The sequence below is a fragment of the Limulus polyphemus genome, unplaced genomic scaffold (assembly GCF_000517525.1).
Source record: "Limulus polyphemus unplaced genomic scaffold, Limulus_polyphemus-2.1.2 Scaffold1074, whole genome shotgun sequence".
Lineage (NCBI taxonomy): Eukaryota > Metazoa > Arthropoda > Merostomata > Xiphosura > Limulidae > Limulus > Limulus polyphemus.
In genome coordinates, this window is record NW_013666684.1 from 5,426 (window position 1) to 32,646 (window position 27,221).

The 27,221-nt window shown below is 31.6% G+C and overlaps 1 protein-coding gene across 1 annotated transcript; it reads left to right on the plus strand.

Moving 5' to 3' along the window:
* Positions 1-363: 363 nt before the first annotated feature.
* Positions 364-25,146, plus strand: LOC111086409. Its single transcript, XM_022389122.1, has 12 exons — positions 364-385; positions 1,006-1,131; positions 3,290-3,873; positions 4,685-4,817; positions 5,386-5,682; positions 6,335-6,536; positions 7,520-7,607; positions 10,174-10,304; positions 13,065-13,149; positions 13,930-14,048; positions 14,309-14,458; positions 22,044-25,146. The coding sequence occupies exons 1-12, from the start codon at positions 364-366 to the stop codon at positions 23,452-23,454; spliced, it is 3,348 nt and encodes a 1,115-aa protein (XP_022244830.1). The 3' UTR covers positions 23,455-25,146.
* The last annotated feature ends 2,075 nt before the right edge of the window (positions 25,147-27,221 follow it).

Consider the following 27,221-nt stretch of genomic DNA (forward strand, 5'->3'; position numbering starts at 1 on the left):
CTAGTGGTTAGCATGCAAGGGCCCATGCTTTGTGTCCTGTTGACATAAAAATTACACTATACATTTTGGGGCCATGAGTGCATTATAAGGATGACAATTAAATCTTAATGTGTATAAAGGTCAGCAAAATTAGTTTTCAATTATGTTTAAAGTATTTCAGCGTGTTATTCATGGTTAAAACTTAGATATAAATCCATCAAATTGTTGTTACACAATTTTTATTTTTTTCCTATTCAGATGAATTGTAATTTTTATATACACTAGTTTGCCAGACTTTTTATGTGAAATACAATGTAACTTTATGCATACAAGTTAATTAAATAAACAGGTCTGAAAGCAAGAACTTACAACATTTATCGAAAAATGAATGAAAGTAGGGTATACAGTAAGTTATAGATTGGGAATAGTAAAACAAGTCTTAATCCTGCATATATAGCAGCTAGACTACTAATGCAACATATTTTATAATCTCACACTGTGACTGAAATCCTGGTTTTAAATGTTTTTCTTGTGTATGGAGACTTTTTGTTTTAGTTTGTTTATTAAATTAAAATACAACTTCAATAAAAGTATTAAGGTGTGTTCAGGTGTTATGCTCACTTTCCTGTAAATGTTAAAGATGACACAGCTTTTTTTTGTCATTAAATGCCTTCACCCTTAAAAAAAAGTCCTCACACATAGAGTAAAAGTTGTGATCTCTAAACTACATAAATTAGTTATGGATTGTAAACTCATAAGTAAAGTAATATTATTTATCAGTTTACTGTCTTAACTGCCTGTTTTAGGTCTAAGGCTGACATGAAAATGGAGTGGGATGTTTAATTTCTGATAGTTTGTACACAACATACATATAAGCACTCTGGAAGGAGAATCAAACACTTGAACTTGTTGGTTAGTTTATGATTTAATTAATTTGCTTTCTTTTTAAGCATTGATAACTCTGAAATATGTATAAGTAACACAACTGTAATTTAAGCACTAAATTTTATTATTTTCTCAAAACAGAAGTTCAGTTAGCAGTAGCAGGTGATGAGGAGATACCTGAAGATGTAGTCAATGTGCAGGATCCGAATGAAGATGATGAGGAGCTCTCTCTTCAGTATATCCCTCTCTCTCTTTCCCTCAGTGATGGTAAGATTCAAAATGAATGAAAACTAGCAAGAAGTTGTTTACAGTCAAAACATAATTAAATTGTACATGTGTTTAATAACGTTTTCTAGAGAAATATCTTAAGTTGTTTTTTGTTTACCTCAAGATTTTGATAGGAAGTGAGATTTCTCAAAAAAATCCAGAATGAATCAGGGGTTTCAGTGTGAAAACTGTTCTAATCAGTCATATTTTAGCTTATTTATTGATCTGTGTTAATAATACATTTTAATATTGCAAATGTAGAATATCAAAAGTAAGAGTGGTCTAAGAGAACTTTCTTTGTGAGTGATAGTTAAAAAAAAAGGCACTGAAACTGGATTGGAACATGGTGGAATCTGCTGAACTTTACTATTCCCATACCTGTCAAATACTGCAGTATGATTTTTATTAGTTAAGAAAGCCTACAGCCAATTCAATGCCATGCCTGATTTTTTGTTAAATAAGGTATTGTTATTGTAATTTGCAGTCCTTTTCAGTTCCTTCCAGTAATACACCTCTGTATCATTGCACATGAAGAGTTGTATCAATGTTATAACTTCCTTGTTCTAAAATGTTGATTCCTTGCTAGCTGGGAAATGTTGCAGAAGGCCTCATTGTAAGACTGTTATGTCTGAAACACTCAACCGTTAAACCTGAATGCTTTCCCAATCCAATGTATGATGACAGTGGTTTCCCAATTCCAAATAAATCCATTTAGTAAGAGTGGAGAAAGCATTTTTATCTACTTTTTTTTTAATTGTTTAATTTTATTGATGAAACTCATTTAAACAGTCTAATCACACAGAAATTCATAGGTGCCATGTTCAGCAACTTGACCCGTATGTCTTTTGTATATAATAGTATAAATACCCATTTCATTTTCCATCTCCAGCTGCTTGAGGTGTGTGTGATAGTTGAATAAGTATATCATGGAACCAACTTGTGTACATGTGACTTGTGTTGCTTTTACAGATGGAGATCCTTCTTGATTATGTTATCTGGGATACATGGCCAGCATTTCCATTGACCTCTGTGTTTATAGATTCTCACTTATTACAAGGTGCCACACTTTTCTTATCACGACTGAGATATGACTTATTGCAGGTCTCTCTCTGAATGGTTCTGGTTCCACAATTTGACTCATATTCCTGTGTTTTCTAATGTCATTAAGTACAAAGGATATCCCCATCTTGGAAATTCTAAATCACTGATCTGGACACAGTTTTATGATCTGAATGTATGAATATTTTGCATCAGAAAGAACTGTTACATACCTTCTTGAAAGCAACTTTATATTTTGGCTGTGGTTATCATATGACTTACTGTTTTAAAACAATGTACTCAACCCTTCTTTGATAGATTGTTTAGACAGAGTATTCATGATGAAACTTAGTTGAATAGACGGCAACTGCCTGTTGTAGAAATACAAGTGTAGAGGATGACGTTTCGGAAGTTTTCTGCCTTTCCTCTTCAGATCAGTGTGTGTATGGTGTTATCGATCTTTATAGTATTCTGATGGATTGTGGAGAACGTGTCATAACAGGCAGTTGCCGTCCATTCAGCTAAGTAATTAACCCTTGTTTGTGTTTGTATACACACATGCAAAATATTTATTCACATATTGTGTCAATCTCAAATAAGAGGATGTGATAAATGTGCCTAATCTGAGGAAGAAAGAGAGAAATTATTGGTTAAAATTATTTTTCCTAAATCCTACTCTACTCTATTTATCTTAAATTTTGTCAAGTGTTATGCTATTAATTTGTTATATATTATAAACTCGTACCAGATATACAATTTATTCTTTAAGTGTTTACTTTAATAATTGAAAGAACTTATTCTAAAATGCCTGAAGCCTACTCTGCATTAATCCAGTGATATAACAAAAAAAGAGACTGAAATATAAAGATCTATGACTGGAAAGAAGATTGAAGAAGTTATACAAAGTATAATAACTGAATATCTTTACTTCATCTAACCATTAAAATATGTAAATTAACCTTTTAAATTTCAGCTTAATTTCAGGAGATGTTGATTCTATGGAAATTTTAGGAAGAAAACATGCCAAAGTTTGCTGGTAATTTCTAAACAAAATTCTCCTTTGTACTTTTGTTTTATGTAACTTCATCTAAAAGGGAGAAATGTTTAGTGTCTTCATGAGGATTACAAGAAAACACTGTTGCACTGTTTTGTACATTTGATGCAAAAGTAACTAATTCATTTCAAACTCCAGCACTAGATGAACAAAATGATAAAATTTATCAGGAGGTGGAAAACTTTCTTCACTCTTTACTGCCACAAGAGGAAGACAGAAACAGTAGTAAAAGGATTCCTGATTCTATATATTGGAAAGAAACCTCTAGCCGAGATATGTACACTCCAGATTTTGACAGTGACAGTGATAATTTACAAAGCATGGGGTCTTCATGTAGTTCTGCATCTGGTTCATTTGAGTGCTTGAATTTGAAAGATTTAGAACCGTCAGCTCCAGTTGTGGCTCAAAAACTTTTAAACAAAGAGGAAACAGAAAAAAATGCTTCTAGACAGTGGGATTCTGAAGAATCTGAGGAGGATATTGATATCTCTCAAAGACATCTTAATTCAGATGAAATGGAGAATTTTATGAGAATAATGTCTCCCACATTTGAAAACCCCCAAGAAAATGATAATAGTATTGAAGCTTCTTCAGATTATTCTAGCTTCTCAGCATTAAAGAATTGCAGTTTTTTGGGTTCACATACAATGGTAAGTTGTTCTAAGTAAAGTAGTTCAATTTAATAGAATATTTTGAAAATAAAGATGTGTTATAGCCTTAAAATAATCTCATAAATATTTCTCTTATAATCCATATAACAGATTTCCTAGATACAAAATAGTTAAAGTTTTTAAGAATATTTTGAATTTTTTATCCTTTAGGCACAAATACCTATTACAGGTGGATTTTAAAAATCATATAATGAATACTTTTATAAAATGGTATATTTTTTTAATATTTCTATGAATTGCATAAGATACTTTTTGAGTTTAGCAGCTAAAAACTTCTTTTAGTGCATTATACCAAGAGTAATAAGAAAACACCTGTTGAGGAATCAGAAAAGCAATAAATATGCATTCAAAAATTGTAGTTGTTTCACAAATAACCAAGAATCTTTTGCCTGATTAACAAAAAATTAGGATTTCTTCACAGCTAGAACATAAACCTAAGTTCTTAACTCACACAGAAAATTATAGTTCACAATCATTGTCAGCAAACACAGAAAGTCTGCACTCAGGAAGTGTAGGAATCATTCTGTATAATTGCATGAACTAGGATGTAAGTGAGTATACGAACAAGTACATGCCAAAAATGTATATAATGAATTTTCAGCAATTTCATGTAAATGAAAGTGGCTGAAATATTTCAGTTGAATGGACATGCTTTTGTGTACCTTAGCTCCAAATATAGTAGGGGAAGCAAGTTTCAATCTTAACTAATTTTAGTATAAAGTACGTACACTATTAGGTAAGTGATAATTTCTTCAGAGAGAATCCCTAAATGTATATATTTCTTGTCTAGATCCCTAAAGAAACAAATAGTTACAACCAACAATTTGAGATGGGCTCTCAGTATCTACAAAGTAACTTACTTTCAAAAAGTATAGAAGAAGAGACCTGTGACTTAGATAACAGCACCTCAAGATGCCAAGAAAGTATGTATATGTGTCTGTGCCAAATGTCTTGGTCATGAAATATGTATTTATTTATTTTAGAATTCTAGATAGGGTGCAATGAAGAACTGTACACTAACTAATTGTTAGCTAGTTCAACGTTTATTATAGTTTTTAGTGTATCATCTCATTAACAGGCTTATTAAATTACAGAACTTGAGAGTTAAATGTAGTGGTTTGAGAATAAAACATTGTACAGTTCAGATCAAAACTTAAAGCTTAGTTTCTGTTTGTTTGTTTCTCAAAAAAGTCCTAATTATAACCTTTTTTCCATGTATCATAAGGTATATCTGACATGAGCCGCAAAACATCTTTCATATGTACAATTTAGAAATATTTTCATTTTCAGCTACTACTTAATTGTGTATCCTAACCATTTTGTACAAGTTATTGTTCAGTTGTGAATGAATTTAACTGCTAGTTGCTCATTAATTGGTTATTTGATATTTCAATCATTATGTTGATTGTCAGTCATATTTATCAACACGAGGGGGAGCAGTAATGTTTATATTCTCTTTTATTGAGCTATTAACAGTAAATTCATTCGCAGTGATCAAAGGTCCAAAAAATGAATGGGAAAAAGATTTAAACATGAATAGAAATATAAGAATACACCTAGGTAAAATTGAAAATTTTGATGAGGAAAATGGAAGCTACCAAGAGACACCAGCTCTTCTACACTCATCAGTACTAGATGGATATGGTAGAAGAAGTAATCAAGAAACATTGGTTGCTTTAAACCCTTCAGTACCAGACAATTGTCAATTTTCAATATCAGATGATAAAAATGAAACAAACTATCCAGACATATCAAGTTCCCAGAACTTTACAAAACCACAAGAAGAAAGTAGGTGATTATCTTGAATTTCAAAGTTATTTTACTTGAAAGAATCAGATCAGTAGCCATTGGAAATGTTGAACCATAATAAAAAAATTATTTTAATGTTATATGTAGGTAAAATATACATGCCTGTTTTTTCTATAGTTCTCTCCTTTTTAATAATAAAAGCTTCAACTAGTTTCTGCACTGTTGGTTTGTGTGAATACAATGTTTCTGTAATTCTGTTTTTTATAGTAATAAAAAATTCAAGTAGTTTTTTTTGTGTCAGTGCAGTTTTTTTTTAGTTTTATCCTTTTTAAATAAAATTTTTAGGTAGTTTCTGTACTGTTGGTTTGCATAAGTATAGTTTTTCTTTAGTTTTCACTCTTTTAATAATAAAAACTTCAGGTAGTTTCTGTACTATTAGCTTGTGTATGGCATAGTTGGTAGTGTACTTTAGCTTATCCAGAGCAGTATTCATTCTTTTCAATTGTTAGAACAGCTGGTTTCAGTTTTGGCTTATCGTTATGACTTAAAATGTGAATGTTTTTCAGTTGGATTTATAAATCAAGTGTACAAGAAAATACATATATATATATATATAATACATTAGCAAGAGGTGGTATTTGTTTTTAAGTATTAATACACTTCTGTAATATTTACTGTTTTGAATCTGTAGATGAGTCTCATAAAAACTTCCCACGTAATCAACTACAGAATATCCAAGAAATTGGCTCCGGATGGTTTGGACAAGTTCTGGAAGGAGAGGCCCAAAACATCATCCCTCCTCAACGAAAAACTAAAGTGGTAGTGAAAATTCTACGTGAAGATGCTTCACCATCTGAACGTGCATCGTTTTTACATGAAGTTCGACCATTCAGGTTGTTTCAGAATATAAGTGCTGCTGATAACATCATAATCTTAAAGTTTATTGTTCATGATCATGAGAGTGTTTGAGTTATATGTGTGTGAATTATACACAAAAGTATATCTTGCTGACATGTTAATTTTTGATTTTGTATTATCTTGTTATTTTTGTCCCTTTTCTTTGGTACTCACAAGTACTATCTACCAGCCACAAAACTAGTTGCTTGTACATCTTAGATAAGAAAGAACAAATTTTCTAATTTTCAGTATTTTACCCTGCAATCAACATGATTTAATCTTGAATCTTAATGTTGATAATTTTGAAATGTGTATGTAACTTTTGCACATAACTTGCACATGTAATAACACAAAACACAGACTGTATGTTATGATAAACATCTAGACATAACTGGAATTAACGTAAACAAAGGGGGCAAAAATTATGTGTATTGATTATTAAATTGTGTGAACATTATTTATAAACATGCAGCAGTTAAAAAAAACACACCTGGTTCTGAACAAAATATACCGATCACTGAGCTTTTGTAAAGCCTACATATATACATGCACATATACATTGGCACATGTATGTTTATATCATATGCTTTATCAAGACTATTTTTTCCCAGAGTGTAAACTTAGAAAAAAATTAAAGTTTGTAAGATCACCTACTAAAATATCCCTTTTTTTTTCACACAAGTAATTACATTTTTGTAACTGAACTGGCAGATTACAGTTTTTGTAAGAAGCCAAAAACTATTTGGCACATCTTTCTTTTAACAAATATACTTTGTATCATGAAATTTCCTGGAATTTTCAGACAGAAATTTATCATTCCTATTATAAATGTTAAACGTGAGTGTATTACTATTTTATATTTTAGTATTTTTAGTCTTTTAGTATTTTTTGCTTACAAATCAACCTTCACGTATTAAGGATGTTGATTTTTTTACTTATGTGTGATATTTAATATTTTTTTCTTCATTTGTTTCTTTAGAGACCTTAATCATCCTAATATTGTGCATCTGTTAAGTCAGTGTCTAGAGACTGATCCATTCCTCATCCTCATGGAACATTTCACCATGGTCAGTAACAGCTCATTTGAAATGCAATAAAATGTTTGTATTATATGCATGTTATGTAGTGTGGGCCCTAATCGAAGAAAGGATATGAAATCGCAGCTGCAGTTTGAACTGCCCAACATACGATTATATATATCTTATATTTCATGGGTGGTTCATTAATGTATGTATCCATTATTTTTGTTTTTTATAAAATATTCATAAAAATATACAAAAGTGTAACACATTTTGGTAACAAATATTATTTCATTCAAATGATTGACATTGTTGCATTAAATTTTTAAAAATTAACCTTTAAAAATATTATTGATTTACTCCAGTGTCATAGCCAGGTACGAAATTCTGAATTACCATGGGTGGGTAGAAGATGTTAAAACCCTTGAAGGCAAGTTACAGGGAGCTAAAAAAAGCACTGTGTATGATGTATTTGAATGTGGGAACTATCAGGCAGACTCTGATAGAGTGGGTGGGCCCCCCAATGCCTACACCACTGATTTACTTTTTCTAAGCCATAAGAATTAAGATAATTTTTTATAAGACAAAGATGAATGTTTTGATATCATATTGATAACTTTTAAAAAGAAAAATGCACTAGAAACATATAATATCATAAGTTAACTGTTTTTGTATTTGTAAGTTAGATATGAGAGTTTTAAGGTTTTTATACATTAAAATTGACACTTATTATCAGATTTTGGAAGAATGATCAACAACTATGTGAAATATCCTGAATAAAATCTATAACTATATGAAATATTCTGGCTAAAATCTACAACCACATGAAATATCATAGCTAAAATCTAAAACCTCATGAAATATGGCTGAACTATAAACCATATGAAGCATCATTGTTAAAATCTACAACCATATGAAATATTCTGGCTAAAATCTACAACCATATGAAATATTCTGGCTAAAATCTAAAACCTCATGAAATATGGCTGAACTATAAACCATATGAAGCATCATTGCTAAAATCTTCAACCATATGAAATATTCTGGCTAAAATCTACAACCATATGAAATATTCTGGCTAAAATCTAAAACCTCATGAAATATGGCTGAACTATAAACCATATGAAGCATCATTGCTAAAATCTACAACCATATAAAATATTATGGCTAAAATCTACAACCACATGAAATATCATAGCTAAAATCTAAAACCTCATGAAATATGGCTGATATTTAGCATCATTGCTAAAATCTACAACCATATAAAATATTATGGCTAAAATCTCCATTATTCATTTTTATTATAAAATTTGTAACTGTTTTTAGGAGATATGATAACTGAAAATTATAAAAAAAGTACTTTTTTATAAATTTCTAGTGTTTAATATACACAAACATAAAGAACAACAATGTACAATCCATTACATGAGATATCATTGCCACATATGGGAAGTTCCCAAATATCGGTGACATCTTACAGTGAAACACTGATGGTACAGCTTTTATTAAGAAAATAATAATAATGATTTAAGTTACTGTAAAATTTCATTAGTCCTATTATTTTAAGTTTTGGGTCGTAAAGACCCAATACAATTTGAAACAAATTTAAACAGCCTTGAATTCTTAAAATAATTTTTTCTGTGCATGTCTTTTATCATTATGTTAAATATTAGAAATCAATGTAAATTATCATTATGATAAACTCTTAGATATCTTGAATAGCATCATAGACCTTAAATGTAATAGGAGGATTTATAACATATTTTGACGTAATTATTTTTTAATCATAGTAAAATATATATAAATTAATTATTTATCCCCTCATCTCTGTAACTTGTAACACGTTACTTCGCGTATTGCATGTATTAATGCATGCGTTAATTACTGAATTTTGCAAAAATTTATTGGCAGTTTTTTCAGGTTATACAAAACTTGCTTAGAAAATTGTATACTTCAACATTCTTGGTGTTAGATATTATAGAAGGTGCTGAGGTATTAAATTGCAATGCGAGCTAGTTCTGGAGTATACACTTGAGTTTCAAATAATCTTGGCAGGTGTCATGCTAAAGTGCAGGATACGTTATGATTATGTTAGGAGTTAGAATTTGGAAGTTTACATGATTCCATATAAATATTGTTATTACTAAAGATTAGTCACTTTTTCTATTTATTTTGGTATTCAGAAGTGAAAGTACAATTTTGAATTCAATAATACTCGTATATTTTCCTGAGATGAAATTTTTAACATCTATTACTTAATGTTGGGGCTAATTCTGTTTGTGTACTATAATGATATATTTTAGTTACTATGGTAATATTTTATTTAGCTGCCATTTTCATATATTACTGTTACCAAATAAATCTTTCAAATTCATCTCATACACTAAAACCAGGGTAAGGCATTTTTATACATATATTTTTTATACCAGTCGAATAACTTAATTTTAAATTAGGAATTTGCATGATGAATGACATACAATTTATCATTATTTAGATTATCGTCAAGCAGCTCATGCCGTATTTGTTCTGTTTTATGTTTTTGTGATGTTAAGTACATGTGTATGTTATAACAAGTAAAAGTTTTTTGATTATCTTCTTATCTATGTTTAAGTAGGACATGAAAGCATTCTTAATCCAACATCGACATGATTCAGAGCAGCTACAGAAGGAAGGTGGACTTCTGAGCATGGCCTGTGATATTGCAAATGCTCTACAACACATGCATGAACATGGGTTTATTTGGATGTAAGTTAATAAATTTGGAAAGTTCAGCTTTATTAATTGCATCATAAAATAAGAATTTATTGCTAATTAATGCTGTTAAGATATGATTACAAAAAAACAAGAAGAAATTTAACTTTTATTCTTTTCTTTTTTTTTCGAAAGAAAGGTTCTAATTTTTCAATAAATTATTTGTAGCTGCCTTAAAGACAATAATTATAGCCTTAAAAAACCCATTAATTACTTTCTTAAGTCACAGGAAGCTGTTAAATATATCATTCTACCCATTCTTCACAATGGTCTCAAAATATCTCATATTTTAAAATCTAGTTATTAACAATGAGATCTTTACCTAAAAACTCTACCTGTAAATGAAGATTTTTTTGTTGCCATTGTTGGTGCTTGTTGTGCCCAACTCATTCAGCAGAACTTAGTTTACAAAATGTTGTTTTCTTTCATTTTGCATTTAGAAAATTATTTTCAGCTCAAATACACCAGTGCTGAATAATAAAAATACGTATTCCTTTTTATATTTTTAAAACTCACTAGACCCTTGTGCTGAATATTGAATGCAATATAACCTATTCCATTTATAAAAAAGACAATAGTACTTAAAATAAAACTATTCCATTTATAATTAATACAATAAATTGTAATACAAAATATTTAATGTAACATAATTTATTCCATTTACAAAGGGAAAGACACTTAGTACTGAATATTTGATGTAACATAACTTAATTCATTTACATTTATTAAGTAACAGACACTAGTGCTTAACATTAGACATGATGTATTTCATGTATAAAATACTAGATTTTGGTACTGGATATCAGATGTAACTTAACCAAGGGAGAAATTATCAGAAAAAAATTGTGCCTTTATTAATATGCATAGACAACTAAAAAAGAAAAACACATATAGCATTGTTTCTTAAAACACTCACAGCAAGCACTGTTATAGATTTTATTTGACATGCCACAGAAAACTGTTCTGTCTTTTCCGTAATATTCATTGTTTTGATGGTTTTAAAGAAAATATATGTTACAGGCAGCTAAATTAAAGTTCCATAATTAGAAACTTACCTCAGATTTTATTTTTATTTTGTTTCCCATCTTTTTGAATGACAAAAAGCATTATATGCACTAATATTAGGGTCAGAAACCAATCACAGTGTATTAGCCAATGAAATGCTTCATTTGGAGATATTTATCATTACAGACCAGTCATATGAATCACACAGCCAGATGAGAGTATGTGATTGGTTTAATAATGATTGACATAGAAACTACTAAGTATCTTATCCTTGTGATCTTCTTGCCAATAAGAATTAATGTCATTAGATCATTTATTGATGCATTTGAAGAATAATTAATGATTGTTTACATTAAATGAGTTGCTACATGACTGTTTTCTGACAGTATGATGGAAGGAATGGAGGTTGAGTAAAAAAAAAAGACCAAATAAGTCTCGGTATTGAGTACTGGCATTAAAATAAGTCTTGATAGTAAGTGCTGTTGAGTACTGGAAGAATTTCACCCATATATATAACATAATATGTTTATATAGGAGAAAATCCTATAGATGAATATAATCTATCTTACATGCAAATAAGTTGAACCTGTTGTCAAGTTTCAGAATTTAATCCTTTGATTTTTTTATCCCTTGGTTAATTATCCTTATGGAACAAAGTGTTAATAATAGGATTTTATTAATTTGACAACAGAATTTTCAAAATAAAGAAACAGAATTTTTCTAATAATTTTGGTAAAGAAAAAGTCAGATTTTTGAGGAAGCACTTGTTAATTTATTGTTTTTTTGATTTTGCTCTTGTAGAGAACTTATAATGTCACACTGTTAATTTAATATCAGTGTAGAAGGCTAACAGTCCAAATTGTTAAACTAATGTATTTTCTGACTGTTTTCATTGGGAACATTACGTATGTCCAGTGATATTGTGGATCTTATATGTGTATCTTTTATCATAGAAAGATATGAGATTCACCTTAGAAAGTTGTTCTTTTTGTGGAGGAGCTTATGTAGTTTATAAATTACCTTATCTACACTGCCTCATCTTCTTACTACTCGACATGGCATAGTCTAGTGGTTAGTGTGCCTGAATTGTGAGTTTTTGGCTCTTGTTCTGTTACTGTAAAAATGCATCTGCACTTTGGGGCTAAAAGAGTTGCTGTTGGATCTGTCTGTTTGATCAGAAAAGAGTTGCCAATTGGTGCTCTGGCGAGCTGCTTTCCCTATTGTCTCTTGGTTTAAAATTAGGGGTGATTATACAGAAATAACCTTTGTGTAACTTTGCACGAAAATTCTAAATAAACAAACATGTTTGAATTTATAATAAATTGTAAAAGAATGATCATGCATTTCTTCCTTCAGTATATCATGTCCTGATAAAGCTGATTAATGCAAACCTTTCATGACCTGATTATGGGAAAATAATCTAAGGTATGTGATAGTTGAAAAGAGTTTTACTTGTAAGAGAAAATTCATGGCTTCTTTCCTGAGTTATCTTTTATTGCCTGTTGAAAACAGAGGGAATGAAAATCCCTGGAAATTGCAAAATTCAGTAAGTATGCTAGAATATTACCTTGTTAATATTATATCCAAAAGCTAATGAAATGTGATTTTCTCTTTACAAAACCATTAGGAGTTAATTATATGCATTTCCCAAATTTTTTTTCTTTATTCTGTTAGAATTGTGATGATTCAAGTATATTTGTATTGTTTAAAGAATTATAAAGTACTTCAGCTTTTTTTCTGGTTGATTAGAGATGTAGCAACGCGCAACTGTGTCGTTTCTGTTGATCTAACCGTGAAGATTGGAGAGTATGGAACATCAATTCATAAATATAAGGTAACAGATTTCAGTTTCAAAATTAGATTACTAAGCTGGCTGTTTGCACTTGTTAAGATGTATTTTTTCCTGTTATATTCTTATGCTTAGATGAAAACTGTTTATACAGTCAGTAATTAAATTAGTTGCTACATGAACAATGCTAATTCTCTTTAACAGAAGAAACTTCTTTCTTTACAAATTGTTTTATAATTTTTACTTTCTTAGCATTGTGCTTGACATGTATTCCCATTTTGTCAGTTACTACCAAAAATTAATGTTGCCTGATTGTGTGATATTTGCTAGAAATTCAACAGCCACTGCCATTTTCAAAAACATCTATCAATTGTATGTGTGGTCTTGTATTTCCAAGTCTCTTTTACTTGTTAAATTAACGCACATTCACCTGTTTACATCTTGGCTTGTATTCAGTTTATGTTTGATTACTCCACTGCTTTATCGTCTCTAAGCTAGTTTTCACCAAAATAATTGAACTGTTAACATCAATTTTAAGATTTATAATTATGAATTTTGCATATTTTAGTAACATTACATCTTTTTTGCTGCCAAATACTGTCATAAAATTAAATATTGTGACCTTTTATTAAATTTATTTTTTCAAGGAATTTGCTGACCAAAGGAGTGTAGAATTTACCGTACAGAAGAGACGTGTTAGTGTTTACTTTTTTCTTCTTATCCACGGGATGGCTTGAATTTGTAATTTTATACATTTATATAATATTAAAAATGACTATTTTGTAAAGATAGTTACAATTTTATTACTACACCTGCTCCATATAGGATGACTATTATAGCCTCGGAGATGTCACTCTTCCAGTTCGTTGGTGTGCACCAGAATCCGTGTTATGTACTAAAACTACCATAGAGATCAAAGAGCTCACAAAGGAATCAAATATCTGGTGAGTGTAAGAAGTATGTCAGATACATTACAACTATAAAATACTACATAATACAAGAAAATTGGTAAGCAAGTAAAAGTCCAGTATGAAATTGTCTTTTTAAGCTTTTAACTTAGCTGTAAGTTTGAATCAACCATATTAAAAATACTTGTCCTTTTTCTGTTTGAATGATAATTCTGTTATGTCTTAATTTTGTCTTAATAACTAAACTGCCAAAATATAATACAAAGAAAAAGTACTTGATTATCTGTGTTCTCTAGGTCATTTGGTGTTTTGTTATGGGAAACAGTAGAGTTTGGAAGACAGCCATACACAAACTTGACAGATGAAGAAGTCCTACAGAAGGTTATTAGTCAACAAACAGTTCAGTTAGAGAAGCCCAGGACTTATTGTATTCATGCTGACAAACTGTAGGTTGCCATTTTATTCTGTTTTTACTAAAGTGTAGTCTTAAGGAGACATCAGTAAAGTTAAACTTCTGGGTTTTTATCATACTTACAATAGTGAAGTGTCACTGTGTTAAAATGTGGAGCATTTATAGCCACATTAATATCTTAACCCTAGAAATACTGATGATATCTACATAGACTCCATCGACTTTTTTTAAACAAATTTTTATTTACAATTTGCTGATGGGCACATGATTTTGTTTGTTGCAGGGCATCTAATAACATATTAGTCACATAATGTAAACAAAAATACCATCAACATTACATTTAGTATTGCAACTTGCTGCTGGGATATATGTTACACCCCTTACCATCTGTTTGTTTGGCTCATAGCAAAAGAAAAAAATTATCTCAAAAGATTTCACTATAGGTATGACTATGGATTATCTGTTATTGCTCTGGAGCATGAGAGTGAATACTATTATATTAATTAAAAGCTCAGCTTTTATATTATTATTATGGATCATTTTCCCTTTGAACAGTAAACAGGTTTGAAGGAAATAGAAATCTAGTCTATCTTGTTTGTAATGAAAAAATTTACTTATAATAAAAGTTAGTGTAACACACTTCACATCCAACTAAACAACAACCACACAGGCTTCTCTGGAGCACTAGGGATGTAACCAGCATTAAGGTACAATGGATGTTAAAGGATAACATTATACAGCCTTCAGAGAGTGCTTTGTTTCTCCAGTAGTGATTATCAGAAAAAAGAAAGTATGTTCAGGTTCTGCTTTGATTTTAGATGGGCAGATGTAATAACTCACTTTGACCCTTTACACTACCATCAACAGATGATTGTCTGGATATGTTAGATCTGGCATCCAGATACTGGCAAGTTGAGGTGGATGATGAGAGCAGACCTATGGCTGCTTTTGGCATGAGTAATGGTTTGTATGAATTTTATGTCATGCCATTAAGCTCCCCCTGAAGTTGAGACACATTCCAGTCCTTGAAGTGTGGTGTAGTAGAAACCCCTGTGCTTGTATATCCATGACAAAACTGTATTATTGCTAGATAGTGATGCCAGTGATAATGAAATTGGAGCAGTATTATCACAGTTGCAGGATGAGTAGAATGTATGTATGCAAGTACTGTACAACATAGAAAAAAGTGCTTGCAATTGTAGTCTTCATGAAACACTGTTGACACTACTTTTGATAGAAAATTCACTGTTCAAGTGAACCATGCAAGTTGGAAATGATTGATAAACTTTAAAAATTCAAAATAAATTATTGCGTGCTGGATAACAGTGTTGCACAAGCATGAGTTAGTTGCTCAAAATTGTCCAGGCCCACAACAAGGAAATGCTGATGGATTGTGTTGTTGTATGGAGATACTTTGTTCATTGAATGTCCACACCCTGGAAACTGTATGGGAGTTGAAACCATTTGTACCATAAAGATTACATGCCATACAGTAAGAGATTCCACTAGTGGGTGGATACCACAATTAATGCTTCAGGAGGTCTAGGAAGACCAACTGAAATACCCAGATTGAGATTGGCACTCCTTGCCATGCATCAAAGTTAAGCCTGACCATATCAGGTTAAAGAATAAAGCACAGGTGCCTATAACTCATGGCACTCGTATAAGCAGTTATGAGTGCAGAAAGTTGTGCTGCATCATTGTTACCAACCTTACCACCAAGCCATAGGTCTCAGCCTGTGTTATGACTAGTGGTTTCCAGAACTTTGAGGCATGAGATTTTCCAGACATTTCATAACACAAAGACTGAAGGGTAAAAAAGATGTTACCTGCACTTAATGTGTTTATGTTTAATGGCAGTTCTATTGGCTGCATTTGAATCAAAACATTTAGCATTGTCACCAGAGAAGGAGTTAGTCAAAATAAGGTAAACTCCAGCAAAGAATTGTTGGTTCTCCTCAGAATATCACTAATCCACTCTCAGAGATGGAACAAGGTTACCTGTATGTACTTGGGGTCATCAACTACTTCATGAAGTGGCCCAAGGCTTATCCATTGGTTGGTACAGTCCATGGTTGATGTGTTAGCAGAGCATCACATCAAATGTGCACTTTGTGTACCCAGTGTTTTATTTGGTTATGATAAGAATATTTTCAATTATGCAAATTGAAATATTTTATAAATACACACTTTTTGAATACTTTCTTAGCATTGTTTTAGTACTAGATGTATTTAAACATGCATGAAAATGCCAGCTGTAAATGTACTTCCAGGGAAGGAAAGTAACATTGACATGTGAAACTATGTAAGATGCACCTAGCTGTTACTAACCTTGTATCTGAAAGAAAGTTACAAGGGAGAGATGATGTAAGTGTTGGTGGATTCTAATTATCAAAAGTATAGGTTGTCATCTGCTAACCCAAGTTAACTCATATACATTGGAAATAATTTTGCAGTCTCAACCCCTTTTATTTCTTACTGGAACTAGGCTCTTTTTATGTTATCAACCATATGGTAGTGGAGGGAATGGTTCTGAGCCAAAGGGTAAGCTGTGTTAGCCATTGTAATGCAAGGACAACAGAGGTTGCACAGCTATAGGTATTGGTCAGTGTTAGATATACCAACTCTTTAGATTTAAGTTTAATGTGAGAGTTATGATTTAGATAGTTTATATAGCATAATCTGTTAAATTTTGTTATTTTTATAAGCAATAGTTTATTGCAGGTTTGCTTAAATAACTGTTTGTGAATCATAATTTGTGCAGTTCATTAGTTATGAATTGATGATTGTTATGTTATTCTGTGATGTTATTAGAATCTTCTGAGTTTTCTCATTGTTGTAATTGATTATTATTGCATCATAATATCTAGTAAGATTTGGAACATTCTAGGTCCCTTTTGGGGGTATAAATACACATTCAAAATTTAGTTTGAGATAGTTATATCTAGACTGTGTGATTATGAGTTTAGCCATGAATAGCATATAGTGGTGATTTTTAAAGTGAACTTATTACAGATTGTATTGTAATAACAGAGTAGAAAATAAATAATTTGTCTTATCAATTGGATTCTAAAGCAATTGAACAAAAAAGAGACAATTATTTAAGCCTCTGGATACAACTGTGGTAACCAACAGTTATAGTGGAGATTTTAAAGTTAAATTATCACAGACTGTATTGTAATAACAGAGCAGGAAGAATAATTCATCTTATCAAATTGTGTTTTAAAGTAACTGAATTAACCTGTGTGGACTTTGATGAAAATATACAATTATTTGAAGCTCTGGATACAACTACAATAATCAACAGTGTAGCAAACATTTGTATATGTGTTTGATTTGTTTTTATATATTATTTTAAAACAAGTGGACTGTATGCTGTTTGTTTATTGTTAAAATTTATTGCCAACAAGTCATAGACATCTACTGTAAAGAATCTGGCCCATACATAAAACCTGACAATCAGCTGGAAATCTAGTGAAGCCTGGGGACCAAGAAGTTGACAAATGTTAGGGATACATCTTTTACAGATGAATAAGGCATGAGAATTCTTGAAGCCCATAGCAATGTCACATGACAAATGTATAGTTTTACTACTCCATCTCTAAAGGTAGATTTTAGTGGAGAATGTAGTTTTAACTTTGCATTTATGACCATTTTTATAATCTGCTCACCTGGCTGACCTTCTGACATATTGGAATTCATCTGACATAACAATTTCTATTTGGACATTTATTATTTAAGGTCGAATTTAAGCTGCATTGTGGAAGGAAGCTGTGATGAACAACAGTTCACTCAAAATTTGCTGTTTAACAAGGAGCTGGACTTTTCTAATGACCCCAAAACTCCTGGAACCAGCCTGAATTTCAGCTCTGCATAGCCCATAAATGAAGATGCATTGCTAGCTGACACATCTGACTTAAAGGATCTTATCAAGGTGGTTATAAGGGTGGTTTGAAGTCTCCCATGACCAAGCAGCTCCAGTTAGTCATGGATCATCTCATAGAACCCAAGCCCTTGCTGGATGAAGCAACCACCAGGGCTTTGGAGGACCCACCTCAGACCACCACTTCTACACACATGCTAAGTTGAGCCTGCAAACAGCTCAGCTAAGCACTGGTTTCATCATTATTGATAGTGAACCAGGAGTTGAGGTGGGTGTCAAGGCACTGAGAGTCTCCCATGAGGTGTCCCATCAAGAGATGTGTAATTCACCACCATGTGATGACACCAGATGTGTGCCCACCTCTGGCTGGATCTCTAGGGGCCTCCTTATCTATGATGGTTGAGTCCCTGCCACCTAAGAGGCCCAATGAAATGATTCAACAACAATGTGAAGGGGTTGTGCTTCTGACTGCTCTACCTGGAATCATCACCAATCATCCCACATTATAGCAGATCCAGTGGCATTATCAAATGATGGTGACCCCTGTATAACAGGGAAAAAGACTCTGTGAGGAAGATAATCACAACCAATGTTGTGGCTTGAGGAAGAGGTTTGCCAGCTATGGTTCAAGTTGACCAAAAACAATAAGGGCTCTAGATAAAGCCTGAGAGATCATCAAGGTGACCACTGCAGCCAGTTGGAGGACACTGCCACATTGAAAGATCTACTGACTGGGTTGAAGTGAGGGGAGTTAGATCTAATGCTTGCCACTGGATAAGTGTGTATATTTTGTATATTCTTTCCTTTGTTTGTTTATTTAAATGTTTACTTTGTATGTTAATCATTATATCTGTGTTTTATCTTTATTTGTTTTTGTTTTTTAAAATTTTTTTCTGTCCTATTTTTCAAAATGTGCAATTAACCACTTTGTACATATTTTGTTAGGAATAGTAATGTGTTTTAATTTTGGTTTATATCTTAAATGTAGTGGTTTTATGGGATATCATTTATAGTTTTTGGTGTGAATCATTATCGCTCAAGGACTTAACTTTTGTATTTTTGGAAGTTTACTGTATTATAGTTATTGTAAAAGGGGTTATTTTAATTTTTTTTCACTTGTTTTGTTGTATTTTATTATACCCCTTCAGTATTGTTACATGAAAGTGTGCACATGTGATGACCACTTCACGGTGTTATATTCAAAATTTAATTAAACTCTCATCAATGTATGTTAATAAACTTGGCATCAAAACATAGTTTATAGCTCAAGTTTTTAGTATTATATAAGTTTTAATTTCTTAATTCTAAAATAAAATATTTAAATAAATGCTCAATTTTCACCTTTTGCATCATATGACACTTCTTCACTCAGAACTTCCCATTTTTACATTTTCTGCTAACATATGTGGCCTTGTAACTTTCCATGGAATTTCCCACTTATACTATACCTGTCCCAAAGCTAAACTGTCCATGTTTAGCAAGAAAAATTTTCTTTATGGAGATATAAGCAATAAAGTGAAGGCCACATATCACACCCCCATAGATCGTCCTGCCTTCAAAAACCATCATAAATTGTCTCTGACATTTGTTGTTATATTATTTGCAACCAACAGAAATTGAACATTTCACTTAACTGCTCTAAGGAAAGTCAGTTTCACCATGAAACAGTAGATAGTTCCATGATTGGAGCTTGAAACAGGGATGAATTTAATGCATAATGGTGACCAAATATAAAGTGTTCCAAATCAGAAATCTAGAAAATCATAAAATTTACAACACTGTCATTACAATACATTACCCCATTATTCAGTGGTAAGTCTGCAAACGTATAACACTAAAAATTTAGTTTTACTTGTAGTGAGCACACCATAGGAAGGCCATTTTGTAGATTTATGCCTAAAACAAAACAACCTGTTTTTTGGAAATATAACAGTAAGGTACTTTAACCCTATGACTACTGGGTCCTTATATCGTAAGGACATAACCTTGCTATCGTTATATATATCATTCCAAAAATAAAACTAGCGGATGAATTAGTTTGAAATTTGTCAAGAAATTTCCTAAAAGTTTGTAGTTTCAGAAAAATACAACATTTAATTTTGATTTTTTCTGCTGTTTCTAATACACATTTGTTATTTGATGTAATTATTTACACACTGACTCTGAATAGTTGAATTTTCCTCTTGAGTATAAAAAATACTATTTATTATCTTACAGTTTTCACATTTCATTTGCATAATCTCTAGAACCTCATAAATGAATATCAAAAGTTTTTTAGGTAAATATGTATATTTTATTTTCCATTTTTTCTACTACACCACCAACTCTAGCTATTGTCATCAACATACAGAGTAATGAAATATTTAAAATTAAGAAATGGAAATATGTACATACCTTCGTAGAATAGTCTTAAAATATTTTCATTGGTTCATACATGTAATTTCATGCCTTTATCATTTCACTAATAGTTTAATTTTAATATTTTATTTTCCTTTCATATTATTTACTGTTAATTATTTATGTCCACACACATTAACGGGTACCTGCGGGATAAAGAATGGTATGAACAGTAGAGAAACTTTAGTCTTTTGCAAAATTGATTTTTACATGCAGAGCAAAAGTTACATTAGAATTTACTTAGAAAATTATCAAACATTTCAAATATGAATTTTAAAACAAAAATAATGCATAATTAACTCAAATATAAAAGTAAAACCTAAGTACAATTTAACTGTCACACTATCTATAACATGTTTACGAACGAAGCAACTGAAGTGGTATCATGAACAAACCAGCAAATAGTACAAGTAGTTGCTTTTACCTGATGACGACAAGTTGTTGCTAATTTCATAATAACAGTTATAGTATAAAATTAGCTCTTTTCAATTACTATAAACACGTGTACAAGCTAAAGGTACTTACTTCACAGAGCTCAAGGCTAAGTATACAAGGTGGGCATGGTATCCATCAGGGGTTGACAAAATACATTACTTGTTTCTACTGCATTCAACCAAAGAATTTTGAAACACGTGTCAATAGGGCAAATAAACATATACAACTGTCTAAACATAAGTGTACAGGACAAAAGTTGTGTGTGTCTCTACTTATATCTCACGAAAGTTCAAAATTGTTTACAGCTTGTATATCACGTGACAACAAAATGATAAGTTTTCATTATTGCTTTTGATGTTTCTTTTGAAATAAAAGAATAAACTCTAAGATAATATAAAACTTTGAACTATAATGTACTTGATAGTGATAATTTCATTGAAATATATTGATAGTAAAGTGGTTTAATTCAATTTTGAATGTAACTCAGTAACACTTTGTAATATGTGTAGAAAGGAATTTTAAGATTGTGCCTGTGTTCATAGGGTTAATACATGAGTTATAAACTTTTGATGAAAAAAATATTAGTAAACTTACAAAAAGATAATATGTAACAAAAAAGTGATTGTGAGAAAAAATGAGAACTTAATATTGACACTTGTTAGCTTCCAAGATATGTAACTGCAATTGTACAACTATTACTTGTTTATGAAGAAAATTCAGTGTATATGAACACTTACGTGGTTTATTTTAAATACAGATCTTATTAATTTTTAAAATCTTCATACTTAATATGTTTTCCTGTAATTTTTTAAACTGTTTTTAATTTCTGAGTTAAAATTTGTATACTTTAAATTGCAGTATATCTATTTTTCTGCAGGATAAAAAAACTTTAGCATTATTTCAGGTTCGGAATTATGAAACTATGCTGGAAGTCGGTTTGTGATCGCCCCATGATCCAGAAAGTTGCAGCACTCTTGAAATACCTCTATGAAAACAAGGATGTTCCCTCGGACTCTTCAACATTTGAAATTAAGTGGAATGCTTTGCAGAACATTTCAAAGGATCATAACATTTCCGTACTTTCTAGTCCATCCAAGATTCATATGCGGTTTGAAAATGATTTTATTCTGAATAACAAACACGAATTGCAGAAAGAAAGAGAAAAATTGACAGAAATGGAATATTCATGTGAGGAAATCTCTCCTTCACAAGAGTCTCTTTCTACAGAGGACAAAATTGGTTTTAGAATAAATTCACATATTTCTCAAAGCCTCCAGAACTTGCGAGGAAGTATAGATGATCTAAATGAAGATAAACAATTTCAAAGCATGGAAAGCTTAGACTGTACAGAGATTCAAGAAAGGAAAATTTCATACCCTGAATCTCCTGAAAGGAGTTCATATAGTAGTATTACTGCTCAACAGATTTCTGATGCCATTAAAGACTTGGATAATATGTTGGCTAATGAAGCTTCATCATCTGGGGAAACATCTAAAAGAACTTCTCCTAAGAAAAATTGGGAAAATGAAGATACATGGAATTCAGACCCAAAAATTGAAGGTAATTCATCTGTTACATATAATCAGTTTCCTTTTAAAGGTCTTCACGTAAAAGATAGCTCCAACTGGAAACCATGTGCTTGGTCAGAGACATCAAGAATGATATCAGATATTGATTCAGAAAACACCTTTGTTCAATTTGAAAAGAACTATGAACTTGTAAGTAATAAAGATGAATTTAAAAACGTTTCATCTCAGGAAAAGTCTCAAGCTAAGAATAAGATAGAGTGTATGCAGTTGTATACAGCAGACTTAGATCAAAGTAATGATTGGGTTGGGTTACCTTCTTTAGAAAACAAGTCAGAATTGGACAAGTATACTTTTGTTCACCACAGTAACAAGGAAATACCCAGTGAGGAATTGGAAGAACAACAAATAGAGATTAAAAAACTGTGCTTACCTATTACAGCTGTTTCACAAATAACTAATTATTCTTTGCCTGATCAACAAGAAATTATGAATTCTTCAGATATAGACTACAAACTTAAGTTCTTTACTCATACAGAAAATTACAATTCACAATCATTGTCAATAAATGCAAAAGGCCTACTCTCAGGAAGTGCCTGTGAAGAAGAATTGCTTTCAAAAGCTGCACCAGGCTATGTAAGTGCTTGTTTTGATAATACTAGCTCATGTATAAATGCTTCGATCACTGTAACATCACCTATCTGTATCCATCCTGCTTCTGTCTGTACATCTGCCCCTGCTGGTGGTGGTCTTATTAGTTCAACCTCCCCTCTATCTATTAGAAACTAACAACCTAGTTTCCTCTCCTGAAACTAACTATGCTTATTGTGTATCTGATTCTGAAGACTATGATCTAACACCTTCCTGTGCTGAGTCAAATCCCCATCTTGGTTCACCCTGTAATAACAATCAATTAAGGTATAGTGATACTGATACTTTTCTTTTGCTGAATTCCAGATACATCACCAGTAAATCAAGAGCATGTCCAGAAGATGTTGACAATAACCATGAAAATTCTTATGGTCCTGAAATTGTACAATTAAAAGGAACAGTGAAAAATTTGATTTCAAGCAATATATCAGAAGAACCTTTAAATGATGTTGATACTAGTACTGCAGTTGAAAAGGTTGATGATCTTATCACAACCAGCAGCATTTCTGTTGAACCGAGTAATATTCCAGTTCAACATGATTCCACTGTTCCACAAAACAATTTTCCTCTTCGTGATATATCAAGTACTAACAACAACCACATGTATTTGGACTATCAGGCTATTGAAGAAGCTAATGTTAATAAAGAGAGTGTTACAAAGCAATTAGTTTTGTGTACTGGCACAAACAAACCTTGTTGTGTAACAGATAAAAATCATAAAGTTAATAAGAAAGCTTCCATTGTTACAGCTAGAAACTGTGATTATAAAGATGATGGACAAAGTTTGTTACTTGAAAGGGAAGATGCTGTACTTGACAGTGTTCTTCAAGAGCATCCTGCAGATAATTTATTTCCAGATTCAGACTTGAGTGGCAATGATAGTGCTTTTCCCATTAAAGAAGAGAATATTGAAGATGAACAAAAAAACAACACATCTCTAATTGATGGGGAAATTCATCATATAAGAGGTACCCATGTCAAGTATGTTCAGTCCCAAGCTGAAAAAAATCAAAATCCCAGTAGCCAAAGTTTCTGTCATCAGGAAACTTTTAGTAAAGACTCCTGTTGTCATGAAATTTCTTTTAACTCAGAATTATATAAGGATGTTCCTTCTTTACCTAATAATTTATCACCAAAGACGCTACCAACATTTAAACCCAAAGAAGTAACTTCAGAATGTTTCTTTGAGAAAGTAGTTCATTCTTCAGGAGAATTTAATTCTAACTGGCAAAGTACTTTTCCCAGTGCAGGTCCTTTAAAAGTCATGGATGAATCAAGTGATAGGTGCATAACATCAGAAAATAAGAAAATACTAGATTTACCTTGTCCCTTTAGCAGTGTTTATATGGATAAACAGGGTGAAAAAGTTGATTTGGAGATATTTTCAAAATCTGACACTAATTCTGAAAAATGGGTAGTTAGGTCATTTGAACCAGCTGGCTTGAAAGAGATTACAAAACCAGTTGTTTGTATGAATAGTGAAGCAGATTCTAGCTCACAGGTAAAATCTTTACCCACTGAAAGTATTGAACTGGAAGCACAAGATAATGAGTACAGACCTGCTATAGTACCTTGTAAATTGATTGACCAGCAGTTTTCATATCAAGATCTTGATTGTTTAACGGCTGTGAGAGATGAAGCATTAGAAGAGCCTGAAGAGAGATGTGCAAGGAACCTTAAACAATATAGAACTCCCATGCATGAATCTTTTGTTGGACTGGCTTCAAGAACAGATGAAAATGGTCATCTTAGTGACCTTACAACAGTACCATTACAAAATGAATGTTTAGATGAGACACTTACCAGTGAAGAACAAAATGAGTACAATAAGAATGAATCAACAGCAAACACTTGTAATTACAGAAGATTATGTGCATGTGTGTGTGTGTGTGTATATATATTTATAATATTCCTGTGCATACAAACACTTTCTTTGCTATGAGCACTTGTATGTTGATGTTCTTTACCCGTGAGTGATGCTGGTGGCTCGTCTCCCAGTTCTTTAAGTTATATCAGTAGTAAAAGTGCAAGAGAGTTACGTACCTCTGATATTTTGAGAAATATGTAGCCTTCATTATTGAAAAAGAGGAAGTAAAGTTAATACTAAAGAATCTGTCCTTGTATGACAACCTTTACGTTCCAGGTATCATCCTAGTAGTGCTTCTCTAAACCTTCAGTGTTCTTTCTAAGGTAAAGAGCCAAAGACTTAACACAGTACTCCAAATGTGGCATAAATAAACAATTATAAATGACCCTGCATGACCTTGTGGTTAGGGTGCTCAACTTACAAACTGCAGATTATGGGATTGAAACACTGTGCCAAAAATGCTTTCTCTTTCAGCTTTGGGGACATTATAAAGTGATGGTCAGTCCAATTTTTCATTGGTAAAAAAAATTCCCAAGACATGGTTGTGGGTGCTGCCAACCTGTTATCTTCCTTGTGTTTGAGTTGACTTTCAATTTGCATGTCGCAGGTTCAAATTCCTGTCACCAAACAAGCTCACCCCTTTCAGCCATGGGAGCTTTATAATGTGATGGTCAATCCCACTATTCAAGAGTTGGCAGTGAGTGGGTGGTGTTGACTAGCTGCTCTTCCTCTAGTCTTTCACTCCTAAATTAGGAACAGCTAGTGCAGATGGCCCTGGAGTAGCTTTGCATGATATTCCAAACAAACTAAACCCTGTGGTTGGCAATTAAGAATTAGGAATGATGGTAGACAACCTTAATAGTATTGCCATGAAAATACAAATAAATAAAGTTTGAAAAACAGGAGTAAAAATGTACTGTCAAATTTTAATAACTTGTCAAAAAAACAGATTTTGATTCATTAAAAGTAATAAAATTTTAGCAACAACATATATAGGCAGTTAAAAGAAGGGAGGGGGTTGTAACTAAAGCTATTGCAAGACTTGTTAACTCTTCACAGCAGGCTCATACAATTTGCGGAAATTGAGTCACAAATTTCTCTTGTACAACAATATATGTGGTAACTCTGAGATTTCTTAACATATCCCTTCAAAAACTGATAAGATGTACACAAAGAATGACATTATTATAATTAAGTGTTTTTACTAAAAATGTTATTTTTCTATTGTAGTTACTTGCATTCAAACTATTAGCAAAATGATTGCAAGGTGATTTTCATTTTAAGTATAAAAATACTTTTCTTCATCTTATAATTTCATATTTCATTTGCATAATCTCTAAAACCTCCTAGAAAGATATCAAAAGTTTTTTTTTAAGGTAAATGTTTATATTTTATTTTTCATTTTCTGTCCCAAATCACTAACTCTAGCCGTTATCATCAATGTACAATGCAATGAAGTAATTAAAATTAGGAAATAGAAAAAATACATACCTTTTAATTTTTTGTAGAATATTTTGAAAGATTTTCCTTTTGTTAAATTTGTAATTTCAGGTCTTATTATTCCCACTTATTATTCATCTTGCTGCAAGTCAATGGTGCCCTCAAGGTATATTACAGTTTCTCTGAAAGACATGCTCAACCCGTCAGCAAAATTTTTGTTGAGCACGTAATATTGTAAGCTTTGAGAACAGATGCAAAGTATGATGTATATTTTGAAATGTTTAAACCTTTTAATTATGCATTTTAAAACATAACTAATACATTATCAACTAAAATATAATTCTAACACCTAAATACAAATTAAACTGTATCTCTAACTATAACATATTTAGGTAAGAAAACTATAAGTGCTGTAGTCGACCTAGCAGCCAACAATACTACAGTCAGTTACATGTACTCTGTGACGACAATTTGTGAGCCAATTTCAAGTAACTGTTGTTAGATTATAGTGTAAAATGAGTTCTTTCTAATTGTTATACACATGTGTATGTAACATCTACATGTAGGCTATAAAGGTCAAACAAATCTGTTGAAGGTG

Excerpts from the sequence above, each read along its gene's own strand:
- LOC111086409 (XM_022389122.1), top strand. The coding sequence starts at position 364 with ATGAATGAAAGTAGGGTATACA. Across the intron at positions 5,683-6,334 it reads TACAAAACCACAAGAAGAAA|ATGAGTCTCATAAAAACTTC; the intron begins GTAGGTGATTAT and ends TTGAATCTGTAG. Across the intron at positions 10,305-13,064 it reads GAACATGGGTTTATTTGGAT|AGATGTAGCAACGCGCAACT; the intron begins GTAAGTTAATAA and ends CTGGTTGATTAG.